This window comes from Cnephaeus nilssonii, assembly GCF_951640355.1.
Source record: "Cnephaeus nilssonii genome assembly, chromosome: 12".
Lineage (NCBI taxonomy): Eukaryota > Metazoa > Chordata > Mammalia > Chiroptera > Vespertilionidae > Cnephaeus > Cnephaeus nilssonii.
The window spans coordinates 10,793,041-10,813,666 of record NC_137083.1 but is presented as its reverse complement, the minus strand read 5'-3'; the positions used below and the strand labels follow the sequence as shown (position 1 = coordinate 10,813,666).

General features: G+C 54.2%; 1 protein-coding gene across 4 annotated transcripts; it reads right to left on the bottom strand.

Annotated features, from left to right (window-relative positions):
• Positions 1-278: 278 nt before the first annotated feature.
• HOXA3 (homeobox A3) lies at positions 279-18,701 on the bottom strand. 4 transcript variants are annotated; one of them, XM_079786157.1, is made up of 3 exons: positions 18,492-18,701; positions 6,837-7,482; positions 279-5,474 (listed from the first exon to the last, which is right to left on the bottom strand). In XM_079786157.1, the coding sequence occupies exons 2-3, from the start codon at positions 7,360-7,362 to the stop codon at positions 4,669-4,671; spliced, it is 1,332 nt and encodes a 443-aa protein (XP_079642283.1). In that variant the 5' UTR covers positions 7,363-7,482; positions 18,492-18,701; the 3' UTR covers positions 279-4,668. The 4 variants fall into 4 exon arrangements, with proteins under 4 accessions (XP_079642283.1, XP_079642281.1, XP_079642282.1 ...); XM_079786155.1 differs by lacking the exon at positions 18,492-18,701 and adding an exon at positions 14,207-18,484; XM_079786156.1 differs by lacking the exon at positions 18,492-18,701 and adding an exon at positions 14,653-18,484.
• Between the last annotated feature and the right edge of the window lie 1,925 nt (positions 18,702-20,626).

Genomic DNA, 20,626 nt, shown 5'->3' with positions numbered 1-20,626 from the left:
GGGAGAGAGAGAGAGAGAGAGAGATTCATTTTGGGGTCCCCCCTCTTTTATTTCCCTTTTACTCCTCCGCCTTTTCCCAAACCGTTTCCTGGACCTCAGAACTGATCTCCTCTCTGCCCTGGTCTTCCTTCCTCTCTTTCCTTCTTTTCCTCTTCCCCCCTTTCCCCTCCTCTCCCCCTCCCTCTCTCCCCTCTGTCCACTTCTCCTCCTCTCCCCCCACCCTCGCAGGCCCTCGCCCCCCTCCAAAAGCCCAGCTCGGAGTCCCGCGCCCCCAGACCCGGCCCGGCCCATTGTTAGCTGGCTTTTCCGCGGCGGCTCTGCGTCTGGCTCCGGAGGGAAGCGGAAAACGGGAGCTGCTCTCCGAGCTTCCTGCGCCGTCAACTTTTCAGGAGTGGCTCGAGAGAGAGATGCATGTGCCAAGCGAGACAACAACCCCAGGTCCATGTGTTCAAATCCCTGTAGCCAGGGCGGCGGCCAGCCAGAGAAATGCTGCCCCGAGCAGCGCCGTCCTGCGGCTCCTGGCATTCTGGGTTTCATACCCGTAGGGCTCGGGTGCGGTGAGTATTTCCAGGAAGTCTGTTGGAAGTTAGCAGCAGGGAGGGAGAAGGCAGTTGTTTCTTTTTCCTCTTTCTTCCTTCCTTCCTTCCTTCCTTCCTTCCTTCCTTCCTTCCTTCCTTCCTTCCTTCCTTCCTTTTCCTCCCCTTCTTCTCCTTGTCGCTCTGATGGGGAGCTTGTTGGTTCAGAAGCAGCCCGATTTGTGTCCCGCTCCTTGGCCACCAGGGATGTTTGGTTCTGTTGTGGGAAACAGCACTGCAGGTGAGACAGGGCGACCCTCGGAGGAATGATACAGGTTCTCTTTCTCTGTTCATGCTCTCTCTCTTTTCCCCCCAATTCCGAGATGTGAGACTGGGCGCATCTTGGACTGTGCTGGAGGGTTCAAAAGACAACACCTTTAGGTAACCAAACAATAACTTTTTAGAAATCCACCAAGCCAGAAAGAAGGGAGGGGGCCGAGAGAGAAATTGGAGGGTATCTCTTTCCCCCCAAACCCTGAGGAGGAGGATCCGCCTTTGCTTCCTTTGAAATGGACCAAGCGATCAGACTCCCCCAGGCCAGCAGGCACCGGTGGCAGGAAAATAAATCATTCTGATGGCTGGGGAGAGAGAGGTTGGCGGGAGAGAAAGCCCTATGCAGAAAACAAGCAAGGCCGAGCGAGGCGCAGGAGAGGATTCCATCTCTGAGGCCGGCATCGGAGGGGGTTTGGGTTGGAAATTGATATAAAGTGCCCTCCATCGCTGACTAGCCCAGAGCATGGCCTTACAGATAGAGATGCTATTTTGGAAAATGTGAGGTTTTTCGGTTTTCTTGCTTTTATTCCAAACAAAGCTCCGAAGGAAGTCTGGGTGCGATCAATCTTGCTCACCAAAAGCCTTGACAGCTTCTGGCCCTTAAGAACACATTTCAGCTTCGAGCTCTTTCCAAGATCAAATGTGCCCCAGCAAAGAGGAGAGCAGGAAACGCAAGTAAACAAGGAAAACTAGTCTTTTCAAAGATATTTTTTGGCAGCAGAAAGAGTTAGAAGGCTGCTTTTAGGAAAGTGCTTTTCGGACTCTGGGGTGGCAGCTTTGGGCATTTGCTTTTTACCAGAAAATATTGAGGACTTAAGGGGGGGGGGGAGCTCCGAGAGGGAGCGTAGCTGCGCCCACATCCCCGGCTTTGTCAGGGGCTGCGTGGGTGAGAGGTTTCTGCTGCCTCAGCGGCCTTAATTCAAACACCATCTGGAGGAAAACGCTTTTCTCTGACCATTCAACACAGGAATCTTCTCCAAACCTATTACTTTAACTCAGGAGGTATTTTAATAAGGATTTCTTTTTAATATCTAGGAAGCTAAGGGTGAGATCGATATTTTTTCTTTGAAAGCCACAATGAATGTCTCTGGCAAGATGTGGAAAATCATATTGGAGGCTCATTTAAAAATCTCTGCCCTGGGGGAAGGAGGAAGCCTCCAAACCAGTCCTCCCTCAGCTAAAGAGTAGATTTTAGAAATGGGTTCCAATGGTGGTGTGTCAGAACACTATTCCTCTCTGAGGATCTCTCTCTCTCTCTCTCTCTCTCTCTCTCTCTCTCTCTCCTTCCCTCCCTCCCTCCCCCTCTCTTCTTCACACTGTTCCTTATTTTCCCAGGTAATTTTAATTTTATGCGTTTCTCTTAAATTATTACTTAAAAGAGGACTCTTGCAGCTCTTCATCCTGCTTAGTTTAGATATGAACAACCAGAGGGCAGAGGCTCCAGTCCTCACAAAGACTGCTTCCCAGCCTCCATGTTTCTGAGATTTGCCATATTTCAGCAGGGAGGGTGGCGTGAGGTGGGGTGCTAATCCACTTCTTCCATAAACTCTTTAGAAAGTGTATATATGTATATATATTCAGGAACCCCAGGACAGATGTGGGGAAAGCACCTCTGGCTGTGAGAGAAACACCCAGATCTTTACAGCTGCCCAGGTTTGCATCTTCCGAACCCTTTTCTTTTTCTTAAAAACCGTGAGGAGGCTTCCTCCCAGCGGCTCCTGCAGGCCCGCAGGTACCCAGCAATGGCTCCAGAGCCTGTCTCTACAGACCATCTGAGGGAGCTTCTCAGGGGGAAGATAGAGGCCAGAAGATGGATATTTTGGATTGCAAACAAAATGGCGACATTTCCCACCTCTGCCTCAGAAACATAGAATCCAAGGAGAAGGGGGACTTATTTCTCACAGCAGATGCTCCAGATCCCCAGACGCAGGTGGTTCCTCGCTTCCAGCTCTGAGGTGGGATGCTGATGGGGGTGCAGTTCTGAGGTTTGCACTTTCTGAATTTGGTTCCTTCTCTGAGCAATTCTTTAATCTGAAGATGAAAACGCTTCCTTTCCTGCGCCTGTCTCTGCCTTCGCCAGCCAGCAGGCAGCCCAGGAATAGAAATGCAATGTTTAGCTCCTGTAGCATCAAATGAAAGAAGTACTTAAAAATGCATTTTTATTAGAAAGATATTAATCTCCTTTCTCTCTCCCCCTCCCCCTGAGGCCATTTAAAAAAAAAAAAAGCGGGGAGGGAAGAAGGAGAGGAAATAAATCCAGAGAATGCCAAATCCCAAATTCCGAGAGGAAGCCGATGCTGGGGCTCCAGGAGTCCAGGGAAGGGCTCAGTCCTTCTGGAGACGGAGACGTGGGTGAGCATCTCAGTCTCCTCCGAGCCGCCTCGCTCCCAATGGCAATTTCAGAAATGCTTCTTTCCTCCTCCGGCCGGATAACGGGCCGCGAAGCATCCGTGGAGAGGCCGGTTGCCCCCCCGAAAGGGCTCGGCAGCCTCTGCGGCTGGCGATTTCCCAGGTTAAGGCGTTGGCCGGTCCGCTTTGACGGAGGACGGTCGTGGACGGGAAGACAGCCCGCCCGGCCCCCGGCGGCGCTGCCCCGCACCTGTGCGCCCCCCGCCGCGCCCGGGTCGGCTGCCTTTGTCTCTCCCGCACCCGGCTCTCCGCAGCCCCAGCGCCCGCCGCGGGCTCCGCGGCAGCTGGGAACCAGGCGGCGCAGCGGGCTGGCCGCTCGGCGCCTCCTCCTCCGCCGCCGCCGCCCGAGAACTCGCCGCGCGCCCGGCAAGGCCCCGCCGGCTGCAGGGAGGCCTCGGCCGGCTCGGCCCGTCGCCTCTGCCTCAGTTCCACGCGGAACCCCATCTTCGGCCAAAGAACCCCTTCCGAACGCGGATATTATTCAGAATAAAAACTTTATTTATTTTTTTGTTCTGTTTCTCAGAGTGTGAGCAGCAAGGAATGTAGAACTCTCAAAACAAATCTAGCATTTTTCGCGTTTACAGATTGTTTGCTTCAGTTTCGCCGGATGTTACAAACTTAAACCACTGTTTTCGAAAGCTGGATCCTCTCTGGTATTATTGCATCATTACCATTTTTTTTTAATAAAGAAATTACATTTCCCTTTCAAATAAAAAATTTCCTATGTACGCCAATGCACCATTGAACAAAAGGCCCACGAAACCTTCTGAACAACCAGGGTACAGAATTTCTTTAATATAAATACGAACGGATGGGGATAAATAATATTTAAAACTTAGATTATTCAATGCTTGCAAAAAAAATATAAATAAATCTGACTGTTCACCAGCATACACACACGGAAAGACGTACACTTAGTCATCCTTACACAGGGAGCCCCTGTTTCAAAGCGCCTTTGATTTTTTTTTCTCGCTCTTTACAAGAAGTGCAATAAAAAAAAAACTAAAATTAAAAAAAAAAGTAATTGCTTCCCCTCGGGAGCCATAATGTACGAACAAATTCACATTGAAGAACTCGGCTAGAAAATTTGTTCATATACCCTGTTTCTGATCAAAGAGTGGAGAAGGTAAAGGGTGCGGGCCAGCGGCCGAGCTGGGGCGGGAGGAGATAAATATCGCTACTGATACTGACAGCCATTCCAGCAACCAAGATTGCTACGTCACATAAACTATAAAAACGCGGTACCAAAGAAAACAAAACGGGGGGGGGGGGTGGAAGGGGGCGGAGGAGAGAGAAAAGGGAGGTGCAGGGAGAACCTTAAGACAAAACAAAAAAAAAGCAAACGAAGAAGAAAGGGGTGGGGGTGAGGGTGGAGGGGGGACTCTCCTGGCGCGCAGCCCCGAGTCCACCATCACAGGTGGGTGAGCTTGGGGGCTTCCTGAATTCTTCCCTGAGAAGGATGGTGGGCGGTAAGGTCCGTGTAGGTGGGGTGCGGCTCCCCTGGCCCAGGCCCGTGATGGTGGCCGCTGCCCAGCGGCCCGGCACCCCCGTAGTCCATGGCAGCCGAGGCAGCGTGGGGGAGGTGAGTTAGGCCGAAGAGGGCGGGCCCAGAGTTGCTCATGGGCTCCACATAGCTGCCCCCCACGAAGACGGGGCTTCCCTGTAAGTGTGGGGTCCCATAGCTGCTGTTGCCCTGCAGGCCATGCCCGTGCGGGTCATAGTCGGGTGTGCCCCCTGCGCCTGCCCCTGCAGCTGCGTAGCGCTTCTGTGGGGGCGGCGGGGGCGCGCAGCTGGGCAGAGGGGCGGGGTAGGAGGCAGGGGGCAGCCCATAGGTGCCTTGTGGGGGCTTGGAGAAAGGCGGGGGCGACTGGGGCTCGTAGGGGACACTGTTGACCAGCGAATGCATCGAGTTCAGATAACCGCCAGCGCCCGGAGGCACGGGGCTGCGACTTGGGGACTGGCCCCCTGATGACGTCAGCATGCCCTTGCCCTTCTGATCCTTCTTGTACTTCATGCGGCGATTCTGGAACCAGATCTTGATCTGGCGCTCCGTGAGATTCAGCAGGTTGGCCATCTCCACGCGGCGTGGCCGGCACAGGTAGCGGTTGAAGTGGAATTCCTTCTCCAGCTCCACCAGCTGCGCGCTGGTGTAGGCCGTGCGGGCCCGCTTGGAGGACGCCTGCCCAGGCGGACTCTTGTCGCCTGCGCAGCTCTCCCCTGCCAGGACAGAAGAGAGGAAGAGTGGTGTCAGGGGCTGCTCCCCAACCAGACCCCTCCTTGCTACAAACCCCAAAGCGCCCTCTATTTGTCAGGGCCCAGAAAGGGTGAGGGAGGAAGTGCGTGCTTCCTCCATCCTGGGGGGGGCGGGGGGGACTGCTGGTAGGTAGCCCCTTATTCAGTCAAGTTGCAAATCATCCGCTTCTCCAATGGGGTAAAGGACAGAAAAGCAGAACCCCCAGTTGGCCATCCTGGTATTTCCTTCACTTTCTGACGCCTGGTCCTGCAGGCCTGTAAGACTGCACACTCCCTGTGGGCAGGTCTCACCGCCTTCATTCCCTTCCCACTGACCGGAATGTGGGCCACCTAATACACGCTCATAACCCTTCCCTTCATTCACTGTCTGTCTGAGAGATTGGACAGTGGCCTCAACTGGACCCTAATTTCACCAGTGGAGATGGGTGCAGCAGGAGCCCCAATCTGGAGGCCTTCTCTGCTCAAAGGAAGAGAACCCATCAACAGTATCCATTCCTGGTGGCGAGGCCCAGGCCCCTGATGCTGGGTCCTACTAATTAGGTTTCTCCATGTCATCAAGCAGCCCGCCCCAGCTTTGCTTACTAATCTTGTGTCCTCCCTGGCCCCCAAATCCTAGTGCAGGAAGGTCCCGGATTCTCAGAATAGAGCACTGGCAACTGGAGAAGGCAGGGGGCAAAGGTAACTGGGATACTGGGAAGCCCCAAGGCCTAGGGCCTAGCATCCACTGGAGTCAGATTCCAGGAAGCCCATGTGGTTCCCATTAGGATGACAAGTCTGAATCCCCTCCCAGAGGAGATCCTGGCTGCCTCCATTGTGCTAAATCTGAGTAGGGCCTTCCCAGAGGCAAGGCAGCCGCTCCATGTGCTGGAGCAAAAATTTAAAATAGGCTGATTATAAGCAAAGCATTGATTCTGAATCGGAGGGTGATTAGACCTGCTTTTACTCTGACACACTTCAGTGTGGGGTGGGTGTCAATATTTCACTGAAAATGAAGAATTGTATGAAAAAGGAAGTGGAGCTCATGGTTGCTCTGCACAAAGGTCCTGACTCCAAGAGTAGAAGAAGTGATTCCGAACTCACTAGGCCCCCTCGCTCTTGGAGAAGTCCAGAGAGACTTCCCTTAGGTCTCTCTGGGGTTTCCTGTGCACATAGTCCTGTCACCGCCCTAGTTGCAAAGACTCTGGAAACCTGTGTAGGATAGAGGAGGAGGAGCAATGGGTCCTTGGAAATGTTCCAGCGCTCCGAACCGTGCTGGCTGTGCCTGGAGCTGGCTTGGGAAACCTGGAGCCAGGCCAGAGGACCCTCCTCCAGAAGGCACCCCTTTACCTGAGCTGGAGCCGCTGGTTTTCTGCTTTGTGTTCTGCCGAGACTCCTTCATCCAGGGGAAGATCTGTTTGGCCACGGTGGGCGAGTTGAGTAGGGGGCTCTTGGCCGCACTGGCAGGGGTGGGGTTGCTGCTGGCATTCTGAGGTGGGGAGACTGAAGATGGGGCTGGGGGCGCGGCCGGAGCTGGCGCAGGGGGCTGCTGAGGTGGCTGAGGCTGCTGAGGGGCAGGGGGCGCAGCCTGGGGCGGTGGCGGGGCCAGGGGTGACTCGCCCAGGCCTGGGGGCTGGCTGGGCGGCCCGCTCAGGGTGTGCAGACAGGCCTCACTCAGCTCGTGCGCCTTAGGGTGGCCCCCAGCGCTGGCGGGTGATTGGAGTGAACAGGCGGGTCGGTGGTACTCGCCCTCCGCGCCCAGAGCTGCGGACGCCGAGTATGGCTGCTGGCTGGCATTGTAAGCGAACCCGTTGGCTGCCTGATAGGGGTAGCCACCGTAGATCGCGGAGCTGTCGTAGTAGGTCGCTTTTTGCATCGCGTTGTTTCACGATCTTGATCACACACTCTGACAGGGGCTGGACACCCGTGAGGGCGCACATTGGCACGCCCCCGCGGTCACGTGACGCTCCGCCGCCAATGGCTGCCCCGCGCAGACCTGGGGGGGGTGAGAATCGCGCGGTGAGGGCTCCGCGCAAATCCATCTTACTCTCAATAGCTAAGTGACATGAAAGCCATAAAAGAAAAAGTGGTCAGCAATATTTAGCTGCACGACTTGGCCCCGGGCGCAGAGAGCCGCGCTATAAAAAGCCGCTGGAATTTACTGGCGGCTACAAATATTTGCTTAACTTGCGTCTGGAGTTGGGGGGTTTTCCGGGGAGAGAGGAGGAGAGCGAGTGAGGGCTGGGAGCTGGAGTCCACAAGAAGAAAGGCCTGATGGGTTAGAAAGGAACAGGGTTGGGATCCTTCTTTTCCAAGGAGGAAGACATTCAGGGTGTCCCTTCCTCTCTGCTCCGGCACCTCCTCCAGCGAGCCCCAGGTCCCCCTCCCTCTGGAAATTTTGGAGAAGGGACAAGGAGGCAAAGGGGAGTCGCCAATTTTTTTTCCCTCCAATTCTCGCTGTACCACTTGCATTTGCCAAAGAGCCCTGACAGGGAGTGATAGCCCATCCACCCCCATTTTGGATGCTCCAGAACCAAAAGGAAGATATGCACACAAAAATGTTCAGGTAATTGCCCTACTCGACCCTACCGAATTTCAGAAGCTGGGATGGTTAGGCAGTTATTCTCCCTTTGCAGGGATATGGCCCACCTCCAAATGAGCCCCTTGTGGCTGAGAAGGGGAGAGAGAAAACTTTAGATGGGACATCCTGTGTGAGGAGGGGCCACCCCAACATCCACTCCAGCAAATCAAACTCAGATCCTGGACAGCTTTTTACTCCTCTCCTCTTCCTATTTCTCAGGCATGTCTCAGCAAGCCACTCCCACCTCTTCTCCGCTGCAGAAGAAGGTCCCCAGACCCTCCTGCCTTGGATTTTCTGAGGTGCTGTTATTCAGGCAACTATCAAATTCTACCTGTTAAAACATGATGGATTAGAGAAAAAAACAAGCCACCAGGAGCCTGAAAAACCAGCGTTCATCTCCATGACCACGGCTTGAACTCTCCTTCCAACTTAACGATAATAGGTTCTGTCTTAGAAACTGCTATGTAATTTGATGTATGGGGGTCATTTGGCTCTGGACGGGGGATGGAAGCACAAGCCATAAAATCCTGCCAGAGTTCCCTGATCTTTGTGTGCTGTTGTTGTTGATATTTGTTACTTGGCCTATTTACCTGCTTCAGAAACACCAAGCAAAGGGCAACCCTGGAAATCTAAAAAGCAATGGAAAGCCTTCTCGAGTCTTTTTTTTTGTTTTGTGTTTTAGAAAGCAGTTTGCAGAAGTGAAATCTGTTCCCCGCCCCCCCCCCCCCCAACCTTTGCATGGTCAACCTCGGGTTCTGCTCAGAAAAGTTCCATGTGAGTTCATATATTCAACAGTCACACTCTGACACACTCAGAATGTTAGTGTCCGACCATTTAAGAAAATTACAATGACAAATTCATGAAGAAAATGGTTTGCACTTCACGCCCCCAACTCTGTGTATTTGAGTCCTGAAGTTATTCAAGTTTTCCAGGAATAGCAGACACTTTGTTAACCAGAAAAAAATAATGTAATAAGCATCTACCAGTGGATGATTACACTGTAATTTTGTCTTTAATAACGAACTCCTTTGAATTTCATTATTAAACCAACAATCTCACCAACATCTGGAAAACAAGCACAATTAATTTTCCAGAACCTCAATTAAAAATTACAGCATCCCTTATCCAGAGTTATTGTGCGTGATCTTGAGCCCTGGAGTATTGTTTCTCTTTTGGAGATGGAAGGCTACAGATACCATAATCAAAAGTAAATAAATGATAAAATAAAATTTAAAACTGAATAGCCTTTAATGTCTGTTTCCTGTTCTTCCACTGAAAACAGTTCCTATTACATTTGGCAGTGTTAATGTCTGCCATCATAAATTTTTAAGATACTAGGCTTGTGTAAAATAAAACGCCAGGTTAAGAAAATTACTCCAGACACTTGAACAGCAAGATATTAGATAAAGCAAAATTAAGTTGATTTTGAATGTGCACTATTTCAAGTGAATTGCTAACCCATTATCATAAGCTACACGGGCCTGCTGTTTACCTAAGTCTTTTTGTCAAGCTGTAGAATAACAAAAATACCTTTTAAAGTCAAAGAGCAAACAACAACCCACATAAACTTAAAATATGAATTCACCTCCCAGACCCCACTGAAGTGCTTCCTATTGTTTAAGGTCAGCAGATACCCAGCTGGGGCCCACACAGTCCACCACCCCCAACCCAGCCCCCAAAGTTTACAACCTAGTAAAGAAGTTGGCGATTTGCCAGCCAGGAAACTTTGCCTTGCACCCCCAAACGCGGGCCGGGAGGGGAGGAGATTCCTCCGAGAAGCTCTGTTTCAGTCCCCCCCAGGTGCGAGCGCTGAGCGCGCTGAAGAGGCTGAGCTGAGTGCGGGAAGCAAGCCCCATTGTCTCTCTGGAAGATCTGCCCAAATTTCAACCTCCTGCCTGCAGACACCGCTCCCTCTCTCCACTCCCGCCCCTTCCCCGGCCGGCCCTCACCCCGAGTTTAACTGGGAACGCGGGGCGCGAGCCCCCAGCTCCCCCGGTCCCCCCCCTCCCTCCCTCCCTTCCCAGCCCCGCGAAGTTGCGGCCGGGCCAGGGGAGCGGGCAGGGGTGGGGGCGGGGACGGGAAAGCGGCCTGAACTCGAAGTGTAAGGGTATCAGTCACTGCCGGGAAGGAAGCTCCGGCTTGTGAACTCTTCTTGAACCGAGATGTAAGTCTGCGGCCATAAATCACCGAGACGTACACTCCGCCATTCAGCGCGCAGAGCGGCCGCGGCCCCGCTTACCTTAACTTGTGACGAGCGCCGCGAGCGCAGGCTGGGCTCGGGCTCCGGCTCCGGCCCCGGCCCGGCTCGGCGGCCCGGCCGGGTCCCCTCGGCGCGGGATGGGCACCGACCCTCGGCATCAGCCGAGACGGCGGGCGGGAGGGAGACCCCGGGGCCCAGGCGCCCAGGCGCAGAGCGTGGCCGCCTCGCTGCTCCGGCACCGCTCGCCCAGGGCGGACTGGGGCGGCTTGGACCCCCCCTCCCACCCACCCCACCCACCCTCCCCTCCCCCACACCCCCGCCCCCTGCCCTTCCCGAGGGCAGCAGCCGTGGCCCGGAGATAAGCGCTAGCCGCGCGGGGCTCCGCCTGGGCTAGTGGCACCGACTTGGGTATGTTTCTTATGAATATTACACGCGGAGCAGCGGCTGGGTGGGGGTGCGGGGGGGGGTTGGGGGCGGGCGGGAGGGGAGACCGAGGCGGCTGGGGCTGGGGCTGGCGGGCCGGCGTGGGGGATGGGGCTGAGCGAGGGGAGGGCCAGGAGCGAGGTGGGGAGCTCAGCGGCGGCAGGAGGAGGGCATAGCCCCCCCCCCCCAAACCCCACGCCCTCCCTCTGCTCGCTCCTGGGCGTCACTAAAGTCCAGGAAAATTATGCTAATGAGGACCACGGGCTCTCACAAAGGGGGTCTCTCGCCGGGTTCTATTTCTTAGGAAGCCGTTTGAGAAACCCTGTCACCCTCGGCCCCAGACACTTCCAGTTGAGGGGCGAGCAGAACAGGAACCAGAGAGAGTTCCCCAGACTTTGGGCAGTTGCCCTCACCTGCCACCCCCAATCCAAGAACCACAAAGCCAATCTTGGGGGGGCTCGGATAGGGCCTCCTTTCTCGGGAGACCTCCCCAAGAGCCGACAGGGCTGCCTATCTTGGGGGGGCTCGGATAGGGCCTCCTTTCTCGGGAGACCTCCCCAAGAGCCGACAGGGCTGCCTGTGGTTGTTTCTAGGCAGAAACACTGAAATCCTGGCAGCCGGGAGAGAAGGAGCCGGGAGATGCGGCGGGGGGAGGGGGGTGGAGATGGGAAGCCCCAGGCTCAGGTACGCACAAGGTTCCAGAAACCTGGGCCTCCAGCTCTAGTGTGCGGGGTCACAGGACGAACATGCAGGTCACTCACAGGAAAGGACTGATAAAGCTCTGACCCCAAAGCCACCCGCATCTGCGGCAGCCACCCCACCCTAGCTAGTGGCACACAGGGACGCTGAGCAGAGGGAAGGCCTGGATGTGCCCGAATATTCCCACAACTTTAAGGAGGACAGTCTTCCTCCCTCCTATTGCCTCGCTCAACTCCCCAGATTCAGAAGCGAACCCTGCAAGGGTCTGTGTGGGACAAAAAGGGAGGAATGGAGCTTTCGTGCAATTCTAAGGTGTCAGCGGCCGGTCCTTCTCAAAGGAAGGTGTTAAAAATATAAGTAGTGTGTTTAAACTGTCAGGGAGCCAAAGTGTCACCTTAGAGCAAAAACAAAGCCCAGGGAGAAGGGAGAAATCAAAAAGCACTCGCGGCCGGGGTGGCCTCATGCATACCAATGGTTTTTGTCATTTATGGCTGGGCAAGATTTATGACTCGGCGCCCCAAAGCTGTAAACAGAGCACAAAACAGCAAACACTTGCTCCTTATGGCATATTGCAGCAGCTCCACTTGAAAGGGGGAGCCGGGCGGCGTAGGAGGCGAGAGCCGGCCACAGAAATCCGCTCGGCGGCATTTTCTCTTCAAACTGGCCAGGTCCGATGTGGCATTTGAAGAAAGAAGGCGTGGGTCAATAATCAACCCGCACTTTCTCCTCCAAACTGCTGACGCGACTCTCACGCTTCTCAACTCAGCCAGCTGCCTGCAGGGCCGGCCAGCTCCGTGAGACCTGCCAGGGCGGGATGGCCGGCCAAGGGACCGAGGGCACCGAGGTGAGGGCTGGGGCGCCCGGGGCGCATACCTTCCCACCAGCGCCAACCCTGTGCTGGGCAAAATGCGGGAGCTGGACCCGCCGAGCTGTGGAGCCGGGGAGCCGGGGGGGGGGGGGGGGGGGGAGGTGGGACGGGAACCGGGGCTGGGGCCACCGCCAGCCTCGATGGGTGGCTTCTGGGCGCAGGCTGCCGCGGGCAGAAGCGGGGTTCAGACCTCAAGGCTGGCGCCTGGCGCCTTGGGTCCAGGCCTCTCTGCTAAAATCCAAAGTGTTGGTTTTTGAAACAAGGCAGGCGGGGTGATTAAAAGATAATAATTTATAATAGCTAAAGGTCATTTTTTTTGTTTATTGGGGTTTTTTTTAAGACAAAAATTCCTCCTGTCGATTTTCCATTGCCAGAAACTACCCTTGGCTGCTGCTGTGTCCTTACCAGGCCAACCCCGCAGCCAGGCACCCGGCTCCACCAAAACCACTGAGTTTTTCTTTGCTAAGAAGACCCCATGGCTCCCCAAATCCCCCCCAAGTCCCCGTGCTCCCAACCTCTCGCCCACGGGGACCAGAAGAAGCCCTTTTCTCAGCACTAGAAGAATATGTGGAACAGCAAGGGCACGCTGCTGCCTTCTCGGGGGTCTTCTTGTGACGTGTGTGAGAGGCCACCGTGGCTGGGAGCGCTGGCTGGGCAGCCAGGGACCAAGGTGAGGAACGACTGTGGGCAAGAAGAGGCATCCAAACCCCCAAACGGGTAGGAAAGGTCAGGAGGAAATACACTTGCCTGGGGGTGAGGCTGGCGTTGGGAGGGTGGGAAGGGGCTAAGCTTTCTTACAGCTACAGTTTAGCTCTCGCTCCTTCCTGGGAGGAAAAGCCACGCCATGCTCTGTCTGTGGCGGCTGCTTTCCCCGCACTGCACGCTTTGGTACGGAACCCGCTGGAGGGTCCGCCCTTAGATATTCACTCCGCTCGCTAGTACTGAAGCAACAATAAAAAGATGCCTTTAACAAACCTCTATTCCCTCTCTTGTTCTTTCTAGTGAAACTATATTATTTATGAGTCTTTAACTGGGTCAGAAATGCGCCAGAACTGGGTCATAAATCAAATGAAATGCTGACAAGTAATTGAACAGCAATTAAAGCTTACATTTTATTTCTAAGGGGTGTTTCAGAGCACTTGAAACGGCCTCAGTTAAACACGTTACTGCCGAGGCTGGCAGAGGGGGAGGGGGGAGCAGCCAGCCGTTCTCTTCCAGGGAAATACGTCCCACTCAAGTAGGTAAGCTTCATTTGATTTTTTTTTTGAAGTAGAAAGAAAAAAATAAGATTTTTTTTTAAAAAAAAGTCACGGGGCAAATCTGCTTCCTGACTCTTGGTAGGCACCCCTCTCTCCTACTCGGGGAGCTCTGAGAGTGGAGGAAAGCGAAGTTTCCCTCACCTTTTCCCGGAGTTCCCATCTTTCCCCAGGAGCACTGGGTCCCCAAGGCCCAATTAGCTAGGGCTTTCCCAGTAATTCGGAAGCACCCAGTTCCCCTCTCGTCTGCCTCCATTCCGGCGACAGCACCATTTCTGGGGCTCTGCCTCCGGACTTCCCTGCAGCCCAGAGCGCGCCGGCCAGTCCTCCCACTCTCCACGCCACACTCACTACCAAGCCCAAACCCAGCTCCGGCGCCCTCGTCCCTCTGGCTCCCCAGCATTAGAACAACAGAGCTCCTGGGCATCCAGCACGCTGGCCACCCCAAGCCTCTCCTAAATCCGAGCTGTCCGCCTCCACCCCTCCAGGGCAGAGGGTGTGCGGAGAAACAAAGGCGTGTCCTGGGGTCCAGCTCCTTCCATCCCGCGTGTGAGAAATCGTCTTCTGCAACCCAGCACTGAACAAAGTGGCCTGAAGCGTCATCAATAAAATGGCAGCGCATCTGCACACTCATTGATTTCCTTCTCCCAGCTGCTCTGCTGCCCTGCTCAGCCCTAGCCCACCATCCCTCACCGGCAAACAGCAGCGATGGGGGGAGCAGCGATTCCCTTTCTCCTTCACTCAGCGTCCACCCGCTCCAGGCAGTGTCGCCTGGGAGAGCAGCGCTGGCCACCTTAACCTGCGTGGCCACTTCGGGACCCTCCCTCCGCCTCGGGCTCCGCGGGCTCCGCTCCGGGTCTCAAGCCCCGCTGGAGTGGACAAAGCCACACCAGCACTGGAGGCGACAAGGCCCACCAATTAGCACCCAAGTGCCCCTTCCTTTACACCCCCCAACACTTTTCAGGGAATTAAACTCGGTCTGAGGCGCTACTGGGGATCTTTCAAATGGTTTCGGTTCTAAAGGAGAAACAAAGGAAGAGATGGGCTGAGGGTCCTGTCCCTGAACCAGGGTCTCCTCGCCTGACCTTTGTCTCTCGCGTCCATAACTCACTCTAGATATGAACAATCAACGGAAATACCTTAAAATAAATTCCATCCTCCTGGCGTGGCCTCGAGTCCCATCGGCTAGCTGGCCCAAAGCCGCTCCATGAGTGCTGAAAACTGCAGCCCGCTAGGAGAGCACTCTCCGGAGAAGGGGAAGGAGAAGGAGGAGGTGGGTGCGTGGGGGGGGGGGGGGAGCTCTCTCTGTAGAGAATCTAGAAAACGTAATCACAGGCGAAGCCGCCCGGGTCTCAGCTCCAAATGCCACAATAATGTGCTGTATTATGTGCTCACGTGGTCATACGTCAACTTAAATCCTTTTATTTGAAATAGGGAATCACTGAAGGAACTAGGTTTCCAAGCAGAACATTTAGCTTTGGGCGGGGAGGGGGGCGGGAAGAGAGGGACCGTGACCAGCAGTAGGGAAGAGTTTTGTCTAGGGAAGTTGTATGCTGGGGGCATCTGCCCCCCCCCCCCCCGCCAACATGTGCCGCACAAGGCCAGTTATCTCTCTTATATTTCTTATATTTCTTTGCACTTGATCCAAACATAAGAAAACAGCAATGCTGTCCCCATTCTTAGAGACCACATAACTTCCCTTACAGTTTTCCACTCACAGACCTGCTGAACCCAGCACATCCAAGCACTCTCGCCTCTCTGGCCAGTACATCAAAAGTCAAGGCCCAGGCCCTGTTTCCAGAAGAAAACCCAGTAGTGGTTGGCCTGTCAGTTGACTCTCTCCTGGCCTGCCATTGTATGGAATGTGCTAACACCCACGCCACACACCACAGCCACTGTAGAAATGCAAAAGGCCCATCATTACCTGACAAAAGGCTAACGTCCGGTTGCTTTTGTTCTGTTGGATGGGAGCCCCGTAGGAAATAGGTACTTGGCTCCAGAGTGGTGGGTGGGTCAGAGTTTTGTAGAATCTGGAATGACCCAGTGCCCGGGCCAAACCTGAACTTACACTTTTCCTCAGTGCATAGCAGAATGATACATGAAATTATAGGCTTCTAATGATGAAAAATGTAAGGGGAAAGGATCTAATTGTCTTTGCAAGAGAGAAAAAAAAATCCTAGCATCCCTTAAATTAACTAATCTACTACAAGGTAATCTGGGACCCTTTCTGTTCACCCCCCCCCCCCTTAAACAGCTCTGTGTCCACCAGCAGAAAATGAACTGGACCAACTGTTCTCAGGAGGAACCTGGGTGAAATAAATAAGACCACACACACACACACACACACACACACACACCCCTGCCTTCTGCTTGGTGACAGTCTCCACTGATTTCAACATTTCACCCTCTCAGGGGCTATCTAAAAACTTCCTCTTTTTGGATCTTAGTTTCTGAACTTTGGGAATGCTCTGAGGTGGAGAGATCCTCATGCCATATTCTTTTGTTCCTGGAGAGCGGATCTTCTGGTAGCTAGGCCTCTCTAAGCATGAGGACGAACTTGTAGCAGCTGCAGGAGGCTGTGCATGATTCTTCCCGCCCCTCCCCTCCTGGCCTGCAGGGGAACAGAGGGGCCTAGTGAGACTGTAGGGCCCTCAGGAAGGGGGCCTGCTCATGAGGGTATCCAAATCAGATTGGCAATAAAAGGAGGGGACCTCACACCCCTTGGAAGGGAGCCCAGCCCCAAGCTGGTGGCAGTATTCCAATGAGGTTCTGTCTGTGGTATAGCTAGGAGAGACCCTCTATGTCAACTTTCCCAGCTCTGACCTGAGCCACAAGCTGGAAAGGAAGCATCTAACGTGAAAACCTGCTCTCTCAGGTTTAGGGGTGGTGGACAGGACCAAAAGCTGGTTTCCACAAGCACGCCCCAGTCTCCCCAAGGACTCAGGCCAGAAACACACTGTCCTCTGCTCCTCTTTCCCCCCACCCCCCCAAATATTTTACACTGAGCTCTCCAGATAGCCTAGAAAGGACCTGGAAGTACTGCCTAGTTGTTGGTAAACTCCACTCTCCCCCACCAAAGTTTCTGTAGGGGTTTCAACTCAATGATGGGAAGGGGCCCCCTTCAGAACTCTCAGAACCCTCTGGAGCAAATTGAAATTCCCAAGGCCATAAATCAATGGGAGAAGTCTTGGGTAGTGCTTCAGAGAAATGCCTTAACACCAGCAAGGCCTAGAGGCATCTCAGCTCCAGCCAGGAGCCTCCATGCCACTATTAACAGCCCAGTTAATGCTCCAACTGCTGTTTAACAATTAACATTACTGACTTGGGGTAGGACAAGGTGATTTCGTGGGTCATAAAGGAACATATCTGAGGCAGTCTAAAGACATTTAACTTTTAAGGTGAAAACAGCTTCCCCAAGAGAGAGCTTGGGCTGGGCAAGCCACCAGAGAACCCGCAGCTGAGAGTCCTCCCTCACCACTCTGAAGTCTTTCCTGGAGCCAGGCTGTGGGCCACGTAAACTCCCATTCCGGAGACCAAGAATGAAGATGCTCCAGTATCTAGGCACAGGCTGGGAAATCCAGCTGCCAGTTCCGCTCCACGCACTCTCTCAGCCCCCAACCTGGCGAGCCTGGGCTGGGGACATGCCCTGGATCCAGGCCACCGGGGCCAAAACAGGCAGAAAGTTGTCTAGGAAGGAGCAGGTGACTCGGGATGCAGAGCTTTAGTCAATATTTGCAAGACTGTTGGCAGATTAGCTATATCTGTATTCAAACACTGCAATCTGATTTCTCTGTCAAAAATACACTCAACATGTTTCTCCCCTTAGTTAACTCTAGTGGTTTTTCTACTCAGCGCCAGGTTAGGCCCTCTTAGCCCACTTTTCTTTGGTGGAGGTTATAGATCATTATTTAACATGAGATATTTCCTGTAGGTGCAATTGCACTACAAATGGGCTCCAAGTTCTCTGGACACACATGAATGTGTATATCACTTTATACACACGGTCTCAAACTCCGGCAACTGTTTATACACGCAATGATAGTGTTGTGTGCAGAGATGCAAATCAAATGTTCACACTGAGTTGCAAATTCCTGAAATGCTCTGTCTATACTTGATATAAACAGACATACAGTAGCTGAGAAAGTAACCCAACTTTACTATTGCTCTGTTTACTTCCTAGCTAATAAAATAAGAATTGTATCTAAAACACTGTATCAGCCTTAGAGCACACCAACAGCATGTTGCAATAAATTAGCAACCTAGTATCTATTTGGGGAGAACATTTTAGGAAAGACTGGGGCCTAGGGAATAGAAAAAAAAATCTCAGAAAACTTTTTAGAACAAGTAATTCCTCCAAGAACAAAGCAAACCCATTCCTTCACACCAAGCTTCGGGAAGCTATTCCAGCGGCCCCTCCCCCAAATAGGCACGGAATTTATGGATCTTTTTACAAGGTAATAAACCACAGTAATTACCTCCCTGCATCCCAAACTAAGAGAACAAATTAAGCCAGAACTGGAAAAGAATTTTAAAGAGTTTTCCCTTGTTCCAAGTAGGAAAACAAAAACGCTGAGATATAGAAAACCTGTGCTTTTCCTGTAGGAAGAACAGCGGGGTCAGCCTGGCTCAAGGAACCTAGAAGTCCCGCTGCCTGCGACAGTCTGTACTTTGGAAATACAGCCACTTCCCTGTCGCCGAGGAAAAGCAAAGGGACAAGAGAAACTGCGAGGCGGGGAGACCAGTTTCCTTCACGCAGAGCGGGACTAACCACAGTTTCCGAGCTCCCCGTCTCCGCGGGCGCCGCCAGCAGTGGACAAGTAAAACGGCCCACGCGGCGGCCACCGCCTCCGTGGCCTCTGCTGGCTTTTGCCCTGCTGTTCCATGTAGCGATTTGTTTGGAACTTGCTGGAAGAAACAAATACATCCTTCTGACACCCCCGCCCCCCAAGCACATACATCTCTGGTCTCTGCGACCCACCGCGCTTCCTGCAGAACGCCGGCTTCTGCGGGCTCTTTGTCTGCCTGAAGCCTTGCATTCGCGGAACTTGCAGCTGAAAATAACCCAGCGCCAAAACTCTGCCGAAGTTAAATATTGACCAGAGCCTCTGTCCAAGGGCCGCAGCTGCCTGGGAGAGCAAACTCCTGCCAGAGGCCCGGTGCAAAGCCCCAAGCGGTGGCGAGTGTGGGCGCAGCGCTTACCTCGGAAGATATTTAAGCCTGAACCCCCAATTGTCTCCAACTCCGGAGCGCTCAGGGAATCGCCTTTTCCGGTGTCCGGGCGCTCTGCGGATAAACAAACAGCAGTGGGTGAGCGGTGGCTGCGGAGGAAGGGAGTTGGAGGGCCGGAGTTGGAAGCGCGGCCGTTCCGGGCGCCAGGGTGGCCCCCGGGGTGACGCGGACACGGAGGAGTCGCCAGGGCATTCGTCCATGCGGCGCACTCATTGCTCGAAAGGTTCCCGTCTACAAATGGCCTGAAGATGGTGATTTATTTTTGTAAAATAAATACATACTCCATCTCCGCACCCACACTCTTCCTTTTCTTTCTTTATATAGGGGGTGGGCAGGGGGAAGGGGGAAGAAATGGACGAGGCGGAGCGAGATGGGAAGGTGGACGGGGCTTTGCTGTGGGAGCCTGCTCCGCTCCGAGAGCTCCTCACGCACCTCAACTTGGGGAGTGTGAATGCGCGCTTTATTTTCTTTTGCTAACAAAGGGGAGCCTTGTCTGGGAGCATTCAATCACACACTCTCCCGAAACCTCACTAATAGTGTTCATTTCTGTTTGGCGCGAAATCAAACTCCAGCTCAGCCCATAGGCCACGGGCAGCCTTGCGAGGTTTTGTATTTTGGTTCATTCAAGCCCTGGGCGCGTCCCTTCTCTGCCCCAGTGGGCTGCCCCGTCCCTCACAGCAGGCCAGCTACGGCTGCTGGAAATAGGGGGAAACCGGGAAGGATGTGGGCTGGGACAATACCCAGTCTGGGGGCCCTATCCCGCCTCACCTTGCACAGTGGGGACAAGCTCCTAGATGCCCTAATTCTTCTACCACCTTGTCCCTCAAGATCTCTGCAACCCTCTCTTGCTCTCTAACTAGCAAATGGTCAGCCAACTTGAGGGGGGGGGGGGGGGGAAGATGCCGGGGAAGAGGCGAGAATCGTCCTAGTCAATGAGCTCTGGCTTGGAGAACGGCTCCAGCTCCGCTGGGCTGGCTCTCTGCCAAGTGGATTGCTTCCACAGCCCTGTCCCTGCCCCACTACCCCTTCACCCAAACCCGCCTAGCCTCCCACACTCTGGCCGGCCCCAAACCAGCCCGCAGTGGCTGTCTGGCATCCGTGCAATCCTGCTGATAGTACCAGGAGCAGCTACCAAATACCTGACAGGCCCCCTGACCCCCACCCAGGCTTCCCAGCCCCCTAGCACACCGAACAAGTGGCCCCACACCTGAAGCTGGCTGCCCTCAGCCACCAACCACCGCCCGGCCCGCAGCCCCCACCCTGCACCAGGCCCTGGGGCCGCAGAACCCATGCTGGGCCCCTTTCTCTGGTTCAAACTCGCCCTCTCGGTCCCCAAAGGCAGTGCCCCTGTGGCCTTGGAGCTCCTGGCATGGCCCTGGGTGAGGTGGGGCTTAGCCATACTGCACGTTGCCACTCAACTTCGTCCCAGAAAGATCTGCTTTGCCACCAGCTGCCAAGCCACCCCCGCTCGGCGACGCTTAGGAGCCTTGTAATTATTATGGTTATTATTATTGTTGCTATTTCCTTATCCCCAAGTCAAATATTCATGGCTGCTGTTCCCCATAAATCGTGCAGACTAATGAGTCACAAAGAGATGTTGCCCAGGTCTCTCCCTCGCCATGGCCGCCGCCGCCGCCGCTGTGGCCTCTCTCGGTGCTTTTGGCGCTCGCTCGCTCCCTCGCTCGCTCGCTCGCCCGGCGCGGGTGATTTATGAACACCGGGAAAATTGAACAAAGCCGCGCGCCCATCCTGTGGTATCTCCGCAGCCTTCCCCGGTGCGAATCCGAACATTACCAACTGTCTGCGCATCCGTCCCACTTCATCACCAAAGCCAGGCCGCGGCCGCAGCAAACCCGAGCTCCAACTCACATCTCCCCGGCCGCG